We start from the raw sequence: 21,757 nt of genomic DNA, 5'->3' as shown, positions 1-21,757 counted from the left end.
GGTGACGATACCGTACTGATGAGGCCTCATCAGGATGAAACCGATCTATGTGTGTCGTGGCCAGCTGTCAGTCTGTCACGCGTGTTCAGTTTGTTTGATGTTGAGCTAAGGCAACAGGACCACATTTGCATTTCTGCAGGAACTGTTGAGGGTTTTTGCATAATGCACGAGGCTGAGTGATCACCATCACAGCTGTCTTTAGTCATCAATGGTATCGGCATCATAATTATAATGATGGTGTTATCAGCATCAGTTTCCGGTCATCATTGTTATAACTCATAATTAGCATCGCTGTCGTGGTAATCAATATCATCTTTAGTCATCAGCGTCACATCATGATCATTGTGATCACGTGATCATCAACACAGTTATTACCACCACGACTAGTAGTCCTCGTCAACATCATTGCGATATCAACCAACGCTAACGTCACTCATCTTCACCCACAGAAATGAGCGTAATCATCATCACCTTCAATCATCATCATTATGATATAACCATAATCATGATCACAATTATTGCCATGGTCATCACATTATCATCATGGCTGTCCTCAATCATCATAACTATAAGTGATTATCATCACGATCATGTATGACCATCGTGGCCACCAGCACAGCAACCAATCATCATCGCAGTCACCGTCATCAACTACTACCAACACAAATCATCATTATCATGATCACGATCATCAAATATGCCAAATTCATAATCTACCAGCAAATTAATCAATTGGGATTAAACACATCATCGCATTAATCGCCCCCCCGACTGGCAGACTAATGTCCAATAGCAGGCCAGGCGCTGGAAGTCATTATACCGCACAGGGCAGCTGCCACTGGGGGTGGCTTTTCACGTGCGTAGGTATGTGAGATGGAGAGCGACCTGGGACGCCTCAGCTTCAAGGAGGATGGCTCTATCAAAAACAAATCATCATCATCACCATCACTCCCCACCACCTATAGCACCACCAACCATCATCATCATCACTACCACCACGAACCATCACCAACATCATCATCATCACTACCACCACGAACCATCACCAACATCAACATCATCATCATTCTTAATTTTTGGAGCTTTCGTGACTGCAGGAATTATTCTTTGGTTCTTTCGGTTAAGTCACGTCTAAAGATAAAATAATAAATTAAAATAATAGCGACGTTTCGATTGCAACACAAGCAATCATCATCAGGCATAAGAGAAATAGCAACACAAATCTAACTAGAAAACTATAGACAGACATACAAGCAGACAGACATCACAAGGACACACAGAGAGAGGACACACATACCACCACGAACCATCACCAACATCAACATCATCATCACTATCACCGTCATCAACCATCATCAACATCATCATCCCTACCACCACTAACCATCACCATCATCATCACTACCACCACTAAGATCACCAACGTCACAATCACTACCACCACTAACCATCACCAACATCATCATCATCTTAATCACTACCATCACCAACATCATCTCACCATCTTGACCACTCCTTTCCTCTCCACGGCAGGGCCGGCCTTCACTTCGCCGCGCGGCGCAAGCGGACTCGCGCGACACCTCCAGCAGAGGGAGGCTCCCAGTGCCACAAGGATGACGATGCTGACGCTCGACCGGGCCATGTCCTCGTTCCAGGTTACCTTACAGGAGGCTCTCTGCATGCGACGCTTGGGTACGTGTGGGGTGGGGGGGCTACCTTTATAGCCCCCCACCTAGGAGGCGTCACCGGTGACTTTTGAGAAAGACGGGCGCGGCGTTTGCGTGCCAGGCTCGGAGGAGACGGCGAGAATATTTACATCACAAACTTGGCCACTCGGAGCCACTAATCCCCTGCTTGAGCCACGGTTGCGCAAATGTCACGGAGTCGTGGTGGTGGTGGTGAGACACGGGGCAAGCGCTCGGGCGGGCGGTAGGGAGTGGGCGCAGAGTGTTTGTATGGAGCGGTTTTTTCGCGCACTGCTCTACGAAGCCAGTGACCCGAATTCGACCTAAAGGGCAACACCGGTGAGCAATGATCTGATCCTTTACGAGTGTCGACTCAGCCTCACATTAGTACCTTGAGCGATGTGTTAGACATCACCACCAGGGAGACAAAGGTGGCCAGGCGAGGTTCTAGCCACCCAGCTATCTCTTCGTGTGCCCTGCCGGCCTTCATAGGTGCGAGAATCGCTAATAGCACTTGCCCCAAAAACATATCAAGGCTATACGGGGGATCTTTGTTAAGGGTATTGGCAGTGTCCTCCGCACTAGGCACCTGGCACCATTCCCCAGGCAATCTGACACCTCGCTACCCCCGCTGCTGTTGAGATTAAATGATTATTCAAATTTGCATCTCATCTTTCCTCAAATAAATGCCTCTCACAAAGCCTAGAATTCGAATTAATCGCACCACACTATGCAATTAATCTAACCAGGAAATCGTACAGCATTTACTCTGAACTCAAACAAGAGGGCATCGCACCAACTCGTTTAGGAGAGCAGCCTCTGGAAATTTGACATCGCAAATGTTAACTACCTCACCTGGAACCAAGGTCGTGGGTTCGATCCTGACCCTGACGCCTGCTGCTGTATATTTGGAGTTTGCGTGTCTCTCTTCCCATGGTCGCGTGGATTTTTCTCCAGGTCCTCCAGTTTTTCCCTCCACATTTAGAATTGACGTCACGCGTTTCAAGTATTTGTCTGCTGCTATTAATTTCCACGCGATAAGCCACTACTTTGAGCTATCATTTGTGATAGTCAGGTCACTTCTGAAAAGAGTCATGCAGCTCAGTGGGCATTACCTGGTCAAATAAAATAAAACATTTATTTTGTACTTCTGAGACGTCTTGAATTGCCCCTCGCCCACAACTAAGTGCTGGTTGTCACCTTCCCACACGCTCTGCCATAGATGTGTTCATTTACGCGCTATAAAGGGCAATTAACCAAAACGTCACGTAAAAAAAAAAATATAGTGTTAATTGTGCTTGTGCACCTCTGCCAACGCAGCAGCAGCATCATCAATAGATGATTTGTTTAATTAGAGGTGTTTATAGCTTGGCAGTCAGACTTATGTTATAACTTCTCACAGCCAAAATATTCCCAACTGCATTACATTGAATGTGATGGTCGGGTTGTTTTCATCCAGTCACTGGCGACCACGCTGAAGATCATCAACAATCCACAAGAGATTTTTTGGGTTAGATCGCTTAAATATGCGTCGTTAAAACCCGCCACCACCTCTATTATGGATATTGGTCGTGAAAGCCTACGTGTTATAGTTTCAGTCTCATTTATTAGACATAATCCTGTGAGCCATGCGGTTTTTGACTCGGGTGCAACCGCAACAAACAAAAACATGAACAAGAAACATCTTAAAGTGACTACACGCAACAGAAAAAACAGAAAAGTTTTCCAGAAAAAACACCGCATTTCAACGCCGTGTGCAAAAATCCCAGTAGGATGCAAGTCAAACAATAACAACTTAGATTAAAGTTACCAGGCTAACTCTGTACTACAACAAACAAACATGGCTAAACCAAAACGTTTTAAAATCACCAAAATAAAGTTATAAAAACAATGTAACAGTGATCATAGGAACTGTGATTCAAATTTAACGACCAAACTTCGCAGCCATAGCTGGAACGATAATTTGATTTCAGGCCATTCTGAATAGCAGTTGCAGCTAGGGGTGTACAACTCCTTTAGAGCAGTTTTCAGTGAAGATCTCAGGTAGTGATCCAAGTTGCAGTTTATTGGCAATAGCATTCCAGACCCTGGAGGCATCAATAGCAAAGGCCCTTCCTCCAGTGTTTGTTCGGCAATAGGGAATATGAAGCTGGTAAATAAGCGAAGACCTTAGGTCAAATTTGTTCTTCGAAACAGTGAGGAGATCCAGCAGGTAGCATGCAGATTTTTTTGTAAGTACATCGTGAATACATAAGATCTGGTGCACAAGCCGTCGAACATTAAGAGAAGTTAAGTTTGACCCAATGTAGAGATCGCTGTGGTGGGTCCTATATGGGCAGTTCAATGCAAATCTTAAGGCCGAGTGATACATTTAGTCAAGCTTCTTCACGATAGAACTGGGGCCCGATTTATATACGATGTCACAGTAATCTAGTAGAGGCAGTACGATAGCTTTAATACATTCCAAGCGGAACATAGGGGGGAAGCAGTGCTTGTGGATACAGAAAACCAATTTTTTATTTTGTCTTTTTACCAATATAATCAATGTGATCTTGAAAATTCAGTTTTGAATCAAAGATGTCCCCAAGATACTTATAGATCTTGACTTGCTCTATTTGATGAATATTTAAGGAATATAATTGGGGAAAAATAACTTCCTGCTTTAGTCCTGGTGAGAAGCATAGCACCCACTAGAACTTGAGATTCGGGGTTAAATCGCGGGAGGCTGAATCCCGAACTCAAACGCAGGGTCTTCAACACTGCCGGCTCGGACTCTCGACACGGTGTTCCTTTCACAGATAGCCCACGAATCGTTTGCACTAAACTCACTCTGGGGTGAATAATGAACGGTGCTTAAATAAAAACACAATGTTGATTTATGTAGCGCCTAAACTATCAGATGTCAAGATTCTTTACAATTCAGTGGGACATGCACATCACAGGGAAAAGGAGACAATTTTTTTAAATTTATGTTAAATGAGACACGATCATCGGCAAAGAGGAGGGTGGACTGGTGGGAGAAAAGGGGGGCATCCAGACATTCAAGAGCAGCAGAGGAAAAGGAGGAACCTCCCAGGCTGATTGAAGCTTGGCTCGGAGCCTCCCGGCTGCATTCATTCTTTTGCACCACTTTTAATTTCCTGAGGTGTAAAGTAAAACAAAATACAATGGGACCCCTTGCCAAGTATGCGCCTCGGGTTGTGTAAAGAATAAACGGCACCTCGAAACTCCTCACTCACCCTGCGTCTCGCTCTCTCGAGCATGATGCTCTTGTCAAGATGTGAGCGAGTGTGTGTGTGCGCGTGTGTGCACTGTAATTGTGTAATTGTATACCAGTGTTTGTGTGTAATTGCATACTTGTGTGTAATTGCATACTTGTGTAAGACTTATTGTGTTCCCGTATGTTATTGTATACGTGTGTGTACATTGTTTATCTGTGTATGTCTGTGTATCTGTTTGCGTGTGCTATTGTAGGGAGAGGTGGCGCAGTGGTTAGCGCACTGCACTTCGAAACCCAGCGGCCCGAGTTCGATTCCCACTCTCATCCAAAATCGGTGACGAATATCTGAACCGATACTGGGCCTCCACTGGGTAGACTCAACGTTAAAATGACTACCTGCAGGTGCCCGAGTAGAAACATCAGCTTGGGGGAGACAAAGGCCTTGACAGTAGCTCCGCTAACAGCACTTGCCCCAACAGTCTATTAAAGGCTACACTTTGGGTATGTTTTGTTCCACATTCATTCGAATCAAAACAATCCATGTGGTTAGCTAAACTATTCTGGTCATACAAACACAGCATGAAAACCAAAATGCACATGAGCAACCAAGTGCTTGGATGATGTTGCCTCGAAGCTATTAAAACGACACCACCCATAGGTAAAACATGTGCTTATCGGAGTATCTCGTAAATACGACACGCGCACATTCACGGTCTGTAGTTTCACCGGAGTTTTAAGTTACCCACGTCTCCGACTACGGACCACGTCACCCCACAATGCGCAAGATCTCGGCTGACCTCTGAAGCTACGCAGGGGTTGAGCCTGGAGATAGGTGCTCGAGGATGGGCGACGACCACCACCAACCACCACCACACGCACGGCAGGTTGCCTATCAAAGGGCTGCTGCGTGGCTTTGCTGCATACGCAGGCAGCAGAGCGAGTGAAGTACAATCTGTTATATTGTGCTGTGCTGCCACATCGACGCTCCCCAGGGCTTCAATTCACACTGACCAATGCGATAAGGTATGGTCAAGCTACACGCCGGTCCACCACTCCGTGGCGTTCGGGGAGCGGGGAGGGGGAGGATGGACCTTATCCAGCAGTAGATTGACAAAAGAGCTGTACATGTACCGCCAATTAGCATGCTTGGCTGCGTACGGTGCGAAAGAAGTTCGACATACATGCAGCGTGTGTGCGACACTCACGGAGTGCCTGTGAATAGAACTTGATTTGAAGCTTTCGTGACTGCAGGAATCCAGACTCTTTGGTTCTTTCGGTAAAGTCACGTGGGTAATAAAATAGATCACGACGTTTCGATCGCCACACAAGCAACCTTCTTCAGGTGGGAGAAACAGGCTTAAGGTTTTTTTTTAACATTGTTCTTATAGTATTTACATTGTTTTATGGTTATTTTTAACTTGGCCTTAGGATTTTTCTTTACAATGTTCTAATGGGTTTTTGACATTATTCTTATGGGTTTTTTAAACATTGTTCTTATGGGTTCATTTAACATTGTTATGGGTTTATTCAACATTGTTCTAATGGGTTTTTTAAACATCGTTCTTATGGGTTTCTTTAACATTGTTATGGGGTTATTCAACATTGTTCTTATGGGTTTTTTACATTATGGGGTTATTTTACACTGTTCTTATGTTTTTTTTTACATTATGGGGTTATTTTACATTGCTCTTATGGGGTTATTTTACATTGTTATCAAGGTTTTTTTTGCTGTAGGAGGGAACTGGGAGATCTCAGAGGAAAAACACCCATGGCAGAACAGGGGAGAACATACAAACTCAACACAGAGAGGAGCCCGAGCCCTGGAATCGAACCCATGTGCGTCTTACTGCGAGGCGCGAGCATTGCCACTGCGCCGGCACCCAGAATAATGACTGCGTTATCTTAAAATCTGAGACATGTCCCGTGCGTGCATGAGTAACGATGCAGTTAATCTGTTTGTGATTGCGTACGTGTCGTGTGCATGTGCAAGTGAATCAACACGTCAATTATGGCGTTATTCTGCGTGTTAGGCTGTGTGTATACATAAACAAATTCGGGAGCGGTGGCGCAGTGCTTAGCGCACCGCGCTACGAGCTCGACGACCTGAGGTCAATTCCCGCAGCCACGGCCAGTAACAGTGGCGAATATCTGAACCGGCCCTGGTCCTGCCCCAGGTTGACCTGGGTATGGTGTGTAAACATGTAAACTGGAGGGGTGACAAAAGGTGGCTGGGCGTAGTGCGAGCGACACCACCAGCAGCAGCCCACTTTCTTGACAGGTGCTGCTCGCGAACAACACTTGCCCCATTAGTCTGTATGGCTACACAGAGGGTGACCGTGGCGGGCTTTGTCTCTGTGTGTGTCTGTGTCAGTCTCTCGAAAGGAATTCCACTCCACCTGAAGAGGGTTTACTCACTGTAAAGGTCGCGGATTGACAAATGTGTGTGACTTTAAAATGAAGCCAACCCAGCGGGCGCGATCTCCAGATCTACCAATCCTTCCTGCATGTGCGCACGTCCTCTGCCGCGACTGATAAAATAGGTTCAATTCAAATTAAATAAATAAGCCGTCATTAAACCGTGGTTCTCCGAAGCCGTCATTACTTATAAATAACCCTCCGTTAATTCACGAGAAGGTTCAGAAAGTCACAAGGCTCCTTCTCAAGACGATGCTTCACCACCTTTTTGCCGGATTTCGTTTTGGCATTGGCCCGGAGAAAACCCACAGACGCGCGCATGGGAAGTGCACCGGGTATGACGAACCCACCGTCGCGGTACTGCCATCCGGCGACGTAGGTTCAACCGGGACGCGTGTGCAGGATGAAGGCGGGCTCTCGGGACGGACGACCAAGGGGGAAGGCCTCAAGTCAGATGTTGGTGACGATGGGGCCGTGAGAGTGGCCCTCTGAAGGGCATTTCAACTGTGTCACAAGGGGAAGACCTGAAGCCAGATGGCGGTGAGGCTCTGTTCACAAAAATATACAATGCATTAACATTAAGACAATCGTGGAGCGTCGTCAATATGTAAAGTTAGCACGTATATATAGGGCTCCTTCCCATAGATAAACATGTGTCTCTCCACATCCAAGGCAGCTCACACATGTTTGAGGATCGCACAAATGCTGTGAAATTCCCTTCCCATTGGCATCGAGGTGCAATGCCCTGGCTTTCCAGGAAACGGTACAGGAAACGTGGACTAATCTCCATCTGTCCCTTCTGCTGCATGGGATATTGTTGCCCCTTGCACGCGTGGGGTTTTTTTCCAGGTGTTCCGGTGTTACTCATTAATTGGCCAATAACAGCTTAAATATAGAGGATGCCAGAGCTTGGGGGAGTGGGGGATTTGGCACCTGGCCGCTGCCATTCCCGCTTGTCTGTGGCTTCTCATCGCGCCTCTCGAGTCATTCTCGTCCAGAGCGAGCGAACAACCGCGCAGTGTGTTACACGAAGGTGAAGTTAATAATATTCTTAAGACCCATCAACTTGCTACACGAGAAAACCAGGCTTCGTCACAGGCAGCCGAAACCCAGGTTCAAGCCCAGGTTGTCAGCGGTGCACGCAGGGGGTCACAGATCCTTCGTCACAGCTCGGCTCTGGCTTGGTCCAGCTTGGGTTTGAGCCGCTCAGTTGCTTCCAAAGACGCACAAGTGAGCAGCTCAGCTGTGGCTTGGCTCAAGATGGCCTCATGGAAATCCTGAGCATGGCCAGGGCCAGCAGTGTGCATACAGGCCTCAACGTGTCCCAACTCTCGAGTCAACCGGACAGAAATGGTAACAATGATGCAATTCGTAACGTGCAAAATAATTCCCAGATGCGAGCGACCGTAACTCCCGAGTGTCACTCAAAAGCCGGGGCGAAGGAGGTGAGGGGGGGGGCCTGTGTCTCTTAGAAGTCGGTGCAGAGGGAATCCTGCTGCTGTGAAGGTGCAGCGGGATGGTGGCCGCCACGCGTCCCAGAGGGGGCTGTCACAGAGAGAGGACACCTGGTCCTTGCTGACGAGAGGAGGTTGTCGTGAGTCGTACTGTCGTGGCGAGTTCTACCGTGAGTTGTCGTGCAGGGTGATGGGAGCTAAGAGAGATACGCGGGCTGCCACTGGAGAATCGATGCCCAGCAGTGACGACGTTGGTCTTTGGTGTAGAGAGGAGGCTATGAGTCACGCTGCTGACTATTCTACTGTTTGACGGCGTAAAATAAAACAAACCCCAACGTTGGTGTTGCCACACAAAAGAAAATACTATTTTAGTTACGCAATCCTTCCGGGCCAGTGCTTGCCAGCAGCACTGTTACCCAAACCCCATCAAGACACGGGATCGTACGACGCTGCTGCTGCTGCTGTTGAAGTTTATTGTGAATTGTCAGGGCAGAGATGAACAAAAATGGTTCGCTCAGTCTATTAATTAAAAAATAAACGTTAAAAAACATTCTTGCAATGTTGTTTTGAGTGTAAAAATGCACACACACACACACCCCAACACACATGCGTAGCTGTGCGCAAAACACACACACACACGTGTATACACACACCCAACACATGTATGCCCATGCACACAACAAATATTCTCAGCATAGCCTTATTGGGGCAGGTTCTGTTAGCGAGCACCTATTAAGGCCTGCGGGGCACTGGTAGGAGTGGTGTAGTCAGACCTAGGCACCTTCATCTCCCGGTGCTGATGTTTACAGACCACACGGTGTACTCACTTGAGGCTAAGTAAACCTAGGGCAGGTTCAGATAATTGCCACTCATGTTCGCTGTGGCCGGAAAATGAACTCGAGTAACAAAGGTGGCACAGTTGCGCTGACCACTATACGACCCCCTCCCCATATACACACACAAAAACCTTATATAAACACACACACACTACACAGATGCCAACACAAAACACGCACAGATTCGCTCCATTATCCTCACATTTACACTAACTCATTGACACACACACACCCTCGCGCACAGATTCACTCCATCATTCTCACGCATGCACACACACACACACAATGATCCCCCCCCCCCGTAGCCTTTTTCCAGACTGTTGGGGAAGTGCTGTTAGCGAGCACCTATCAAGGCCAGCACGGCACACTAGGGGGTGGGTGGCCAACATCGTACCCGGCCGCCTCTGTCTCCCAGTGGTGATGTTTACACACCACACCAGCTACTCATTTGAGGCCGAGCCGATCTAGGGGAGGCAACGGACCGGTTCAGATAATCGCCACTGTTGGTGGCCGTGAGCGGAAATCGAACTCGGGTCGCTGGATTCGGAGAGCAGTGCGCTAACCGCTAGACTACCGCTCACCACATACACACGCACACACACTCCTCTTAACACACTCGCACCATTGCTCAGAGCTCCCCCGCCTCCTCCTCTTCGCGACGGATCTCGTCTATGAGTCGCTGTCGCTCCGCCGCCTGACGCATCCTCATCATCACCACCGACTCAAAGTCTCGCTCCACGGGCTGCCGGAGACAAGGGGGACAAAGGGACACAGGTACACACACACATGGAGACATGGGGGCGCGGGGTCAAACTCGCAGTGTGTAATCCCAATTGAGTAATTTGCAGTAAAAATGTTCAGCATGAGGTTGTTTTTTGCCGATACCAGTTTCATTGTTTTTTTGTTACGGGAGCAAACCGGAGAAACCCGGGAGGAAACTAATGCAGAAAAGCGAGAGAGAGAAAAAACACACAAACTTCACTCGCTCACATTTTGCAAAACAGGCGGAACAACATACAAGTTTCACACTGAAAGGCGCCCGAACCGGGGATCGAACCCAGTCGCCATCTTGCCGTGAGTCACAAGCGGTGACCACTGCGTCAACCACCCTGCCGCCAACGAAACCCGGCTGGGCAGCGTGAATAACGGAAGCAGTAAGAAGGGCAGCAGCACAGCTCACCGGGGCGGTGCTACTGGTGGGGCCGCAGGGAGGGCGGGAGGAGCTGGAGAAGCCAGGAGGACGGCCCTCCAGCCACGACACCGAGATGGGGTTCTGTGCAAGGCCCAGCTCGTTCCGTGCCGCCAAATCCTAGCGGGACGACGAAGGTGACGGGCACGGCGGTGTCACGGCGCGACGAGCCTCCCCCGCCACTGTGCGACGGCACCGCGGCGAGTTCAATGCGGCTACAGCGCGACCACAGAGCAGCTAACTCACAGAGTTACTCCGTACAGCATGGACATATGGCATATCACTCATGGAGAGGTACTCTATACAACATGGACATATGGCATATAACCTATGGAGAGGTACTCTATACAACATGGACATATGGCATATAACCTATGGAGAGGTACTCTATACAACATGGACATATGGCATATAACCTATGGAGAGTTACTCTATACAGCATGGACACATAGGAGATAACTCATGCAGAGAGTTACTCAATACAGCATGGACACACAGTGGCTATCTCCCTGTCGCACTCAACACAGCACGACCACATAGCGTGTACATGTACAGCCCTTAGTTAGTCCACTGCTGGATGAGGGCTTCCCCACACCGTGTGCGTCGTCGGGGTTATTTCACCATACTTCACCACTCTGGTCAGGGAGCGTTGATGAAGGTGGACAGCCGAGACACGAAAGTATTGAAGTACGGAGCAACTATGGCTATCGCCTCTGCTGCCCACCACATAGCCGTACAGCAGCAATCCGGGCAGTATCCAGGCTCAACCCTTGCTTAGCTTCCGAGATCTGACGATATTGGCGTGTGATTCGGCCACAGGCGACCACGTGGCAGCCATCTCGAAACAGAACAATCTCACGGCGCGTTGCAAGTAACAGCACTGCGGCGCGGCATTTCGCTCGGCACAGCACCGCACAGGGTAACACAGCGTGCCACAGCAGACAGCATCTCACCGCGCTCTTGGGTGAAGCAAACTCGACGATTGCCGATCCTTTCTTCTTGGCGGAGATGAGAAGGTTCATAACCTCACCGTACTGCGCGCCAATCACGAGCATCATCGTCAGTATCGTCATCGTCTTCATAATAATAATAAACATCTTCACCATCCTCATCAACAGAAAAATTATCACCATCATTATAAATAGCGTCAGCACTGTTATGAGATGCCCTGAAAAATAATTGAGCGCGTTTGGTATGAGCGCCATTCTTATAGCGCAAGGCGATCATCACGGAGAGACGCCGTGTGTCACAGGCCGCGGTCTGCTGTAGTTTTGTAGCTGGGAGTGATGTTGCTGCTGTGTGGAATCCCAACCGAGTTTATTTGCAGGTAACTTGCCGAATTTGCCAAAATTGAACCATTATGCCGGCACACAGCGGCCGACTACTTTCGAAAGACATCACGGGGATCTTTAATGTCGACTGTGAAGCAGGTGGCGCTTATCTCACGGTCAGTAAATCCGCAGTATTAACCAGGGGGGCCTGCCGGACCACATCTACGAACATCTGCAAAAAGCGGCGAAGGCGCCATCGCTGGCCCGTTTCACCACCCGCTGCACGACATGGGTCACACGTAGATAATTAAGGTGCCGCGGTGGCTAGGAGATGTTAACCGCTTCGCCTGGTATACAGGAGGTCGTGGGTTCGATCCCGACCGACACCTGCTGTATATTTGGAGTTTGCGTGTCTATCTCCATGGTCGCATTAATTTTTCCCTGGGTCCTCCGGTTTTTCCAATCCACATTTAGTATCAACATGAGTCTAGATTATTTGGCTGCTATAAATCACGACGTGATAAGCCATTTCGTTGAGCTATCATTTGGGATGGCCAGGTCGCTTCTTAAAAAGAGCTATACAGCTCGATGGGCCTTACCTAGCAAAATAAAAAAACAGTTTAGTTTTATAGTTTAATTGATCTCCACGACTTCACATTCGACACCCTCCCCCCAGCTGCCTGGCAGTGCGTTGCATCATGAGTGGTCCAGCCACCACCCACCTTCTGAAAGATGACCATCAGCTGTTGCTCCGAGTATCCGCCGTTCGATTCGTCGTCCTTCTTGCTCTTCCATTTCACCTGGAAGGCAGCAGCAGCACAAGCGACAGCATACACAGTTTATTTTCTTGTGTCGGTGTCGTTAAGAGTTTCATCATTGTGAGAGGACAGTGGGAGAGGGGGGTGGAGGCATGGGGACGGTGGTGGGAGGCACCACCAGGGTGGTGAGGAGGAGGGGTGAGGATGTGGTGAGCGGTGGCGAGGGAGTGAGGGGAGCAGAGATTCTGGTTTTACCCGGGTTCAGGTGTCAAGAATCCAGATTACACATTCAGTTTTGAAAAGGCAGCGACATCCTTGTGCCTACTACCACTCACTATAACTCGTAAATAATGTATTACATTTGGTATTCGCGCAATCATTATTAGAGTGCCAGGCGATCGCCACGAAGCAAGACGCTATGTTTCATAGTCGCAGTCTGCAGTAGGTTCACAGTCGGGACCAACGTTGCTCTGTGGAAACCAAATTGAGTCATCTACAGGTAACTTTTCAAATCCGGCAAATTTGGGCCATGACGCCAGCACACGATGGCCGACTATAGAAACTAAACTAATTTTTTTTTTTTTGTATTTTACCAGGTAAGGCCCACTGAGCTATACATCTCCTTTTCAGAAGCGCCTTGGCCACAAGTGATATTTCAATGAATCGGCTAATCACGTGGAAATGTATATAATAGCAAAATATTCTCAATGCATGTTTCATAATGTAGAGGGGAAAAAAAACTGGAAGACCCAGACAAAAATCCACGCAACCACGGCGAGAACATGCAAACTCCAAATAAACAGGCGTCAGTGTCGGGATTGAACCCATGACCTCCTGAATACCAGGCGAGGTAGTTAACATCTCGCCACCCTGGCGCCTGAAGAGCTAGGGAGTGGAGGTGTAGTAAATAGCGCACTACTGCGTTACAAATCCGATGATCTGCATTTGGTTCCTGGTCACGGTTAACATCAGCGGTGGGCGATATCAGAAACTGGTCCTGGGTCTCCCGTAGGTCAACTCAGGCTTAAATGAGTACCAAAAAATTGCCATCAGATTACACGTTTGCGTGCCTGACATAAAATTAAGCGTGAAACTGACCTTCAGCTTGGGTGTAACTTGATGTGTGGATGTGGAGAAGCCTGTAAAGAATACAAGTGATGACAACACATTGGTGAGGCACAAAGCACAAACGGCACACAGAATGGTGCGAAGTCGATTGTAGGAACTGGCAAACAAGCAGCGCACGTGAAGATGGTCGATACGAATAGACAAAGATTCCCCAAACAGCTTATAACAGACTGTTGGGGCAAGTGCTGTTAGCGAGCACCCGTTAAGACCAACACGACGTACAAGGGGCGGTGTGGTTAGCACCCCCAAGCAGCCGCCTTTGTCTACCCAGTGTTGATGTTTTACACACTGCACCAGGTACTCATGTAAGGCTGAGGTGACCTACACACAAAGATCCCCCGTATAACCTTAACAGACTGTTGGGGCAAGTGCTGTTAGCAAGCACCTATGCAGGCCAGAACGGTACACGAAGGGGTGGGTGGCCGGCACCACGCCCGACCGCCTTTGTCTCCCTAGTGTTGATGTTTAGACACCACACTAGGTACTCATTTGAGGCTGAGTCGACCTAGGGGAGGCCCACGACCGGTTCAAATAATCGTCACTGATGTTGGCCGTAAGCGTGAATAAAACTTGAGTCGCCAGGTTATAGAACAACGCGCTAACCACTACACTCCCACTCCCCACGACCTACACACATATACACACGCGCATACAAAGACACGTGGTCTAACCAGAAGGCCGTTAGCGCTCCGATTGGCACGGTTGACTACGTACGGCGCGAAAGAAGTTACACATACATACATTAGTTCAGTGGTTAGGCTTGGCAGTCTGTGCCAGGTGTGGCAGTGTGGTTGGCGTTTGAGCCAGGGCTAGTGTGGGTTGTACCATGCGACCTTTTTTGCCAGTATCAAAGTATGAAAAATAAGAATAGGTTCCACCAAAGCTGGCAATAAAACAGGTGTTAAGATGTTCAAACACCAAACAGAAACCTTTTGTCAGGAATCGAGTCTGCATTAACCACACGTACTTATGGTGAAAATGCAGCAAACATGCTCTGATAATTGTCTTTGAAACTGATTGGGCTACACCAGAGGCAGCCTTCGTTTGTGGCCTAGTCTCAACAGTTTCAGACCAGAGAACGTCAAAAGGCAAACAGGACAAAGACAATGCACTTATCAGAGTATTTACGGCTCAAGTTGAGCAGCTATTTCAACGACAAGGCATAAATATTATCAGAGCATGTTTGTTTGCATGTTCACAACAAGTACGCGTGGTTAATGCGGACTTGATTCCTTGCAAAAGGTATCTATTTGGTGTTTAAACATCTTTACACCTTCTAGATTTGAAGCTTTCGTGACTGCAAGGATTCATACTCTGTGGTTTTTTCGGTAAAGTCACGTAGGTAAAACAATCAATAAAATAAAATAAATGAAAACATCTAAAAAATGTATGTGACTTTACCGAAAAAAAACCAAAGAGTATCTTTACACCTCCTGTTTAATTGCCAGAAAGGGTCAAATCCGTTCTTATTTTTCAGTGTGGGTTGTGTTTGTGAGTGACCAGGCTCCGGGATCGGTTTACCGTGACCTCTCTGCTCCTTCTGTCGCCGAATTTGCTCTCGGATCAGCTTCTGCTCCTCCTCCAGTTGGCGCGATCCCTCCTCTCTCAGTCGCTCGATCTGCAAGTGATGGCATCAATTCGAGAGGTTTATTAAGTTGCTGCTTTTGCATAAACCGTACATATATATTGTAAGACTTTTCACCCAACTTGAATCCATGTCAAGAGACAAACTATCCATTCGGAACTCTCACGCAGTAGTGCAACCCTTTATGTTTGAGAATGGCCCACGGAAGCAGATTTCAGAGCTACTTCTGAATAGGTCAAGTTTGGGATTGTGACACCGGGTTTTTGAGTAACACTGGGATTATAACACTGGGATTGTGAGTGACACGGAGATTGTAAATGTCGTGGGGATTGTAAGTCGCACTGGGATTGTGAGTGACACTAGGATGATGTCATTGGGATTGTGAGTGACACTGGGATTGAGTGACACTGGGATGGTTTTACTGGGATTGTGAGTGTCACTGGGATGGTGTCACTGGGATTGAGTGACACTGGGATTGAGTGACACTAGGATGATGTCGATGAGATTGTGAGTGTCATTGGGATTGTGACACTGGGATGGTTTTACTGGGATTGTGAGTGTAACTGGGATTGAGTGACACTGGGATGATGTCACTGGGATTGTGAGTGACACTGGGATTGAGTGACACTGGGATGGTTTTACTGGGATTGTGAGTGACACTGGGATTGAGTGACACTGGGATGATGTCACTGGGATTGTGAGTGACACTGGGATTGAGTGACACTGGGATTGTGACACTGGGATGGTTTTACTGGGATTGTGAGTGACACTGGGATGGTTTTACTGGGATTGTGAGTGTCACTGGGATGGTGTCACTGGGATTGAGTGACACTGGGATTGAGTGACACTAGGATGATGTCGATGAGATTGTGAGTGTCATTGGGATTGTGACACTGGGATGGTTTTACTGGGATTGTGAGTGTAACTGGGATTGAGTGACACTGGGATGATGTCACTGGGATTGTGAGTGACACTGGGATTGAGTGACACTGGGATGGTTTTACTGGGATTGTGAGTGACACTGGGATTGAGTGACACTGGGATGATGTCACTGGGATTGTGAGTGACACTGGGATTGAGTGACACTGGGATTGTGACACTGGGATGGTTTTACTGGGATTGTGAGTGACACTGGGATTGAGTGACACTGGGATGATGTCACTGGGATTGTGAGTGACACTGGGATTGAGTGACACTGGGATGATGTTACTGGGATTGTGAGTGACACTGGGATTGAGTGACACTGGGATTGTGACACTGGGATTGTGAGTGTAACTGGGATTGAGTGACACTGGGATGATGTCACTGGGATTGTGAGTGACACTGGGATTGAGTGACACTGGGATGGTTTTACTGGGATTGTGAGTGACACTGGGATTGAGTGACACTGGGATGATGTCACTGGGATTGTGAGTGACACTGGGATTGAGTGACACTGGGATTGTGACACTGGGATGGTTTTACTGGGATTGTGAGTGACACTGGGATTGAGTGACACTGGGATGATGTCACTGGGATTGTGAGTGACACTGGGATTGAGTGACACTGGGATGATGTTACTGGGATTGTGAGTGACACTGGGATTGAGTGACACTGGGATTGTGACACTGGGATTGTGAGTGTAACTGGGATTGAGTGACACTGGGATGATGTCACTGGGATTGTGAGTGACACTGGGATTGAGTGACACTGGGATTGTGACACTGGGATGGTTTTACTGGGATTGTGAGTGACACTGGGATTGAGTGACACTGGGATGATGTCACTGGGATGATGTCACTGGGATTGTGAGTGACACTGGGATGGTGTCATTGGGATTGTGAGTGACACTGGGATGATGTCATTGGGATTGTGAGTGACACTGGAATTGAGTGACACTGGGATGGTTTTACTGGGATTGTGAGTGTTACTGGGATTGAGTGACACTGAGATTGTGACACTGGGATGATGTCACTGGGATTGTGACTGTCACTGGGATTGAGTGACACTGGGATGATGTCACTGGGATGATGTCACTGGGATTGCGAGTGACACTGGGTGGTGTCATTGGCACTTTGAGTGACACTGGGATTGCCACACTGATATTGCGAGTAACTCGGTGACCGCACCTCTTCCTGAAGCCGCTTCGCTGCCGCTTCCTGCTCCTCTCGGCTGCTCCACGCATTGCTCTCTTTCGATTCCAGGTCTGAAAGACAAACGCCGGGGTTTGTCTCACCTCATCAATTTCCCGCTGCCAGTCACACTTATGTATGAATGCTGAACTTCTTTCACACCGTACGTAGCCAACCGTGCTAATCGGAGGTGCTAAAATATATCCGCACCCCAGCACTTAGACAATGACATTTTGATAGTTGGTTGGCATTTTTTTTTTATTGCAATTCTGGTTGTTCGTGCCATGTTATCACGAGAAGAAGACATTTACATTCAGCACCTCTCGCAACAAGCAAAGCGTCACTTCGAGTCTGAAAAATGCCTCGTGCCGGTCGTGTTATCCGACCATGTTTCACCACACTGATCCGTACGGGTTGGTGAAGCCAGGGTGCATAGACTTTGTCGCATAGAAGTACAGTACAAGAATGGATTTTCGTTCCACTGCCCATAACGTAGGGCGCAGCCCCGCGTTTACGGCAGTCACCCGTCCAAGTTCTATCCAAACTCATCCCTGCTTGGCATCCGAAAACATGACGGGATCGGGATATAATTCAGGAAAAAGACGACATATTTGGGCGTCAGAGTGGTGGAGTAGTAACACTTGTGCCTCACAACAAGAAAGGCCTGGATTCGATTCCTGCTTCGGGCACTTTTCTAAGTGGAGATTCTATGTCTCCCCCAGTTCTGCATGCGTTTCTTCCGGGTTCTCCAGTTTATTCCCATGGCAAAATAAAAAAAAATCCATTCATTGTCGACGCCTCTTTATCTAGGAAACTACCTGCAAATTACTCAGTTGGGATTATGCGTAACAATGTCACCCCCCCAGTGAGAGTTTCCTAGATAAAGAGGCATCGTAATAATAATGCTGATATTGCACGTGACGGATGTCGCTGGAGTGATGTTCATTAATCGGCAAGGCGGCTGCGAGAGTGGCTTTAAGTAAAGTAAAATAAAGGGTGACTAATATGATAACACTTACCCAGTTTCACCTTCTTTCGTTTTTCATCGAGATTCTTGGTCCTTTCAGCTGCGAGACGTTTTGCCCTTTGCACTTTATCATAGGCTGCCTGCAAATTCGTGCACAGGCCCATCACAGACACAAACACACACATGACACACGACACACGCATCACCCTTGCTCACTCAACACAGTACACGTACGTTCAATACACAACACTGGGAGTATTAACACGTGCCTTACACACACACACACACGTCAATGTATACACAACGGATACTCAATGACACCAACACACAACTGATGGTCGACACAAACAAAAGCACACATACCCATGCAAACAGAACAAATAATCAATGCAAACACAACACATATGTCAATGAACACACAACAAATGATTAACACACTCAACACATTAGCAATGAAAACACAGCACACAACCTATGAGCAATTCTGATACAACACACGTCTGTACGCACACAACACTTAACCAAACGGCACAACAAAGACACACGTCTACGCTCGCCTAACAGACAACACAAACACACCACGCACAAAACGCAATAGATTTACCAATGCAGACACAACAAAGACAAAGATCCCCCGTGCAGCCTTAATAGACTGTTGAGGCAAGTGCTGTTAACGAGCACCTATGAAGGCCGGCACGGCACATGAGGGGGTGGGTGGCCAGCACCACGCCCGGCCGACTTTCACAGCACACACTAAAGAGTCCACTATCGTCCGCCCCGTTTCCTTTGCTCCTCACCCTGGCTGCAGCGTCCGTCAGCACTTCAAGGGCCCGGGACAGCTCGTGAAACAGCTCCACTGTGGGTACAGCAACACAGGGCACACACCGTCATCACACCCCCTAGGCACATCAACAACTCATCTATTTGCAATCGATTCCCAAGCTCACGATACGAGCATGCAGGGCTCCACTTTCTCAACGAATATATCGCGGGTCGCTGGTAGGTCACTGCAGTCATAGCCACAGAACATAGCGAGAAAGGGGTGGTATACTGGATGTGGTGTGCCGGGGTGCGGATGTATTTTCCAGGTCGCTGACCGAGATAGACCCGGCGGATTATTAATCCCTGCATACGGAAGAATCGGTTAAAATAAGTGTGAATTCAATGAATGTCATGGTATAAGCCAAGTCAAGATTGAAGGTAATTTACGGAGGTCGACAAAACCCGGCAAACTAGCAGGGAAAATGTTGAAACATTACACAAGGGACGATGAAGACGAGGCAGGGAAAACATCGAGTCGCCCTCCGGATCGCGACAATACAGCAAACCATGGGGTAGGTGAATCATTTCAGGGTAGAAATTGAGGGTAGGACACTTGACAGAGGAGGGTATGCCCCCTGATGGAGGAGCGTAGGCCCCCTGATGGAGGAGGGTAGGCCCCCTGATGGAGGAGCATAGGCCCCCCAATGGATGGTAGACCCCTTTAAGGAGGATAGGCCCCCTGATGGAGGGTAGGCCTCCTGATGGAGGAGGCATAACCGCCTCCATCAGGGGGCCTACCCTCCCCTTGATGGAGGAGGATATGCCCCCTGATGGAGGCGGGTAGACCCGTTTATGGAGGAGAGTAGGCCCCCTGATGGAGGGTAGGTCCCCTGATGGAGGAGGCCTAACCGCCTCCATCAGGAGGCCTACCCTCCCCCTGATGGAAGAGAATTGTCACTCCTTACCAGCACTGGGGTTGTCTGGGTTTTTGTCCGGGTGACACTCAAGTGCCTTTCTCCTGTACGCCTTCTTGATCTGGGAGGCACAGACACGCACGCACACGGCTCGTGCTTACACGGACAGAAATGTCTGTGTGGAGCTTTCTCCGCCGTCCTATATATGCTGTCCAAATAGAGGCGTCGATAAGAGGTCGGGATTATGAGTTTGGGGGTTTAGGGTTGGGGGGGTTGGCCTAAGGGGTTATTGTCATGGTTCAGAATTAAGGGTTGGAGTTTAGAGGTTATGGTTAGAGGTTAGCGTTTATGGAATATGGTTTATGGGTTTGCTTTCGATGTAGGGGTTACGGTTATAACTTAGGGTTAGGGATTATGATTTAAGTTTAGGGGTTATGGTTTAGGATGAATATAATTAGGGGTTATGATTTAGGATTAATATAATTAGGGGTTACGATTATACTTTAGGGTTAATAATTATGGTTTAAGCGTTTGGGTTTCGGGGTTATGCTTACAGTTTAGGGCTATGGGCTGGGTTTAGGGGTTATGGTTTAGGATTAAGAGTGAGGGGATAATGTTCTAGTTTGGTTATTAATACATAATACCGCTTTGCCACGAATCTGTGTTGGCAGCAGTCTGGGACGTTTCACGCGAACCTCCGATCAGCACTCTCGGCTACGTACGGCGCGAAAGAAGTTCAACATACAAACATTAAAGGGGGGATGGGCGATATCGCTTTAGAACCCTCCCCCACCACACAAGACAAAAATACGTACCTCCTTAGGAGACGCGTTCTCCTTGATACCCAACAGGCCGTACAGATCCATCTGCAGGACATCTTTGCAGTCTTTGGATGCCATGTGGCTGCCAAACCCGGCGCCGGGTCAAGCTTCTTCCTGACGCAGCAGCAGCGGCGGTCCCGACAGCGACCGACCACCTCGTGCCCTCCCGACACCATCCACAAGTAACACCCCAAGTCACAGTGTCTGCCGTCCGCACACAGGCGGGCACCACCACCACGACCCACAGGCCCCACGAACCACGTCCTCCACCACCCCACCCCGGCGCGACACGAGTCCAGCCCCTGGCCTGGCACCACTTCCCAAGCAGAGCCACGTCCCTTGCTCCGCTGACCGCCCCAGACAAAGGAGCCGCGGCCACAGCAGCAGCAGCCCTGCCGCCGACTGCCCACTCCGCCCTCGCCGTGCAGTCAAAGAGCGGCCTGGCAGCGTCTCCACGCTAACAGCGCCCGTGTCTCGCTCTCGCTTCCACGCTCTCGTCTCCACCACCACCCCCTGGCCCCGTTCCTCTCTCCCCCTTCCTCTCCCGGCCTTGGCGAAGCGGCGCCGTCTCTCGCGGCCCCGGGCGGCGGAGTTCAAAGGCGGAGCGCGGGGCGCCGACGAAGGCCTCGGCCCGGGCGTGC

The 21,757-nt window shown here is 48.7% G+C and overlaps 2 protein-coding genes across 3 annotated transcripts in view; both read right to left on the bottom strand.

Moving 5' to 3' along the window:
• Nucleotides 1–10,319, bottom strand: part of LOC144734656 (blastula protease 10-like) — a 25,167-nt gene extending 14,848 nt beyond the window's left edge. Inside the window, exon 1 of one of the 2 annotated variants that reach the window (XM_078616941.1) lies at nt 10,233–10,319. In XM_078616941.1, the coding sequence (XP_078473067.1) occupies nt 10,233–10,235 (3 nt within the window). In that variant the 5' untranslated portion in view covers nt 10,236–10,319. Of the gene's footprint in view, nt 1–1,501; nt 7,869–10,232 lie in introns of those variants that run through there. The other variant, XM_078616940.1, reaches the window with a different exon arrangement.
• DNAJC17 (DnaJ heat shock protein family (Hsp40) member C17) lies at nt 9,228–21,757 on the bottom strand. The gene is made up of 11 exons (XM_078616942.1): nt 21,111–21,757; nt 20,347–20,416; nt 19,417–19,475; nt 18,672–18,759; nt 17,650–17,726; nt 15,478–15,574; nt 13,927–13,967; nt 12,793–12,870; nt 11,753–11,833; nt 10,791–10,919; nt 9,228–10,352 (listed from the first exon to the last, which is right to left on the bottom strand). Exons 1-11 carry the CDS (start codon nt 21,192–21,194, stop codon nt 10,239–10,241), a joined length of 918 nt encoding a protein of 305 aa, XP_078473068.1. The 5' UTR covers nt 21,195–21,757; the 3' UTR covers nt 9,228–10,238.

Source organism: Lampetra planeri, chromosome 52, assembly GCF_965212315.1.
Source record: "Lampetra planeri chromosome 52, kcLamPlan1.2.h2, whole genome shotgun sequence".
Taxonomy (NCBI): Eukaryota; Metazoa; Chordata; class Hyperoartia; order Petromyzontiformes; family Petromyzontidae; genus Lampetra; species Lampetra planeri.
The sequence above is the reverse complement of the archived record's forward strand: the minus strand, read 5'-3'. Positions and strand labels throughout refer to the sequence as shown.

Coding starts and splice junctions, on each gene's coding strand:
- DNAJC17 (XM_078616942.1), bottom strand. CDS start 21,194: ATGGCATCCAAAGACTGCAAAGATGTCCTGCAGATGGATCTGTACGGC. Junction 20,417..21,110: donor AGAACGCGTCTCCTAAGGAG/GTACGTATTTTT, acceptor TGTGCCTCCCAG/ATCAAGAAGGCGTACAGGAG. Junction 18,760..19,416: donor TGACGGACGCTGCAGCCAGG/GTGAGGAGCAAA, acceptor ACGAATTTGCAG/GCAGCCTATGATAAAGTGCA.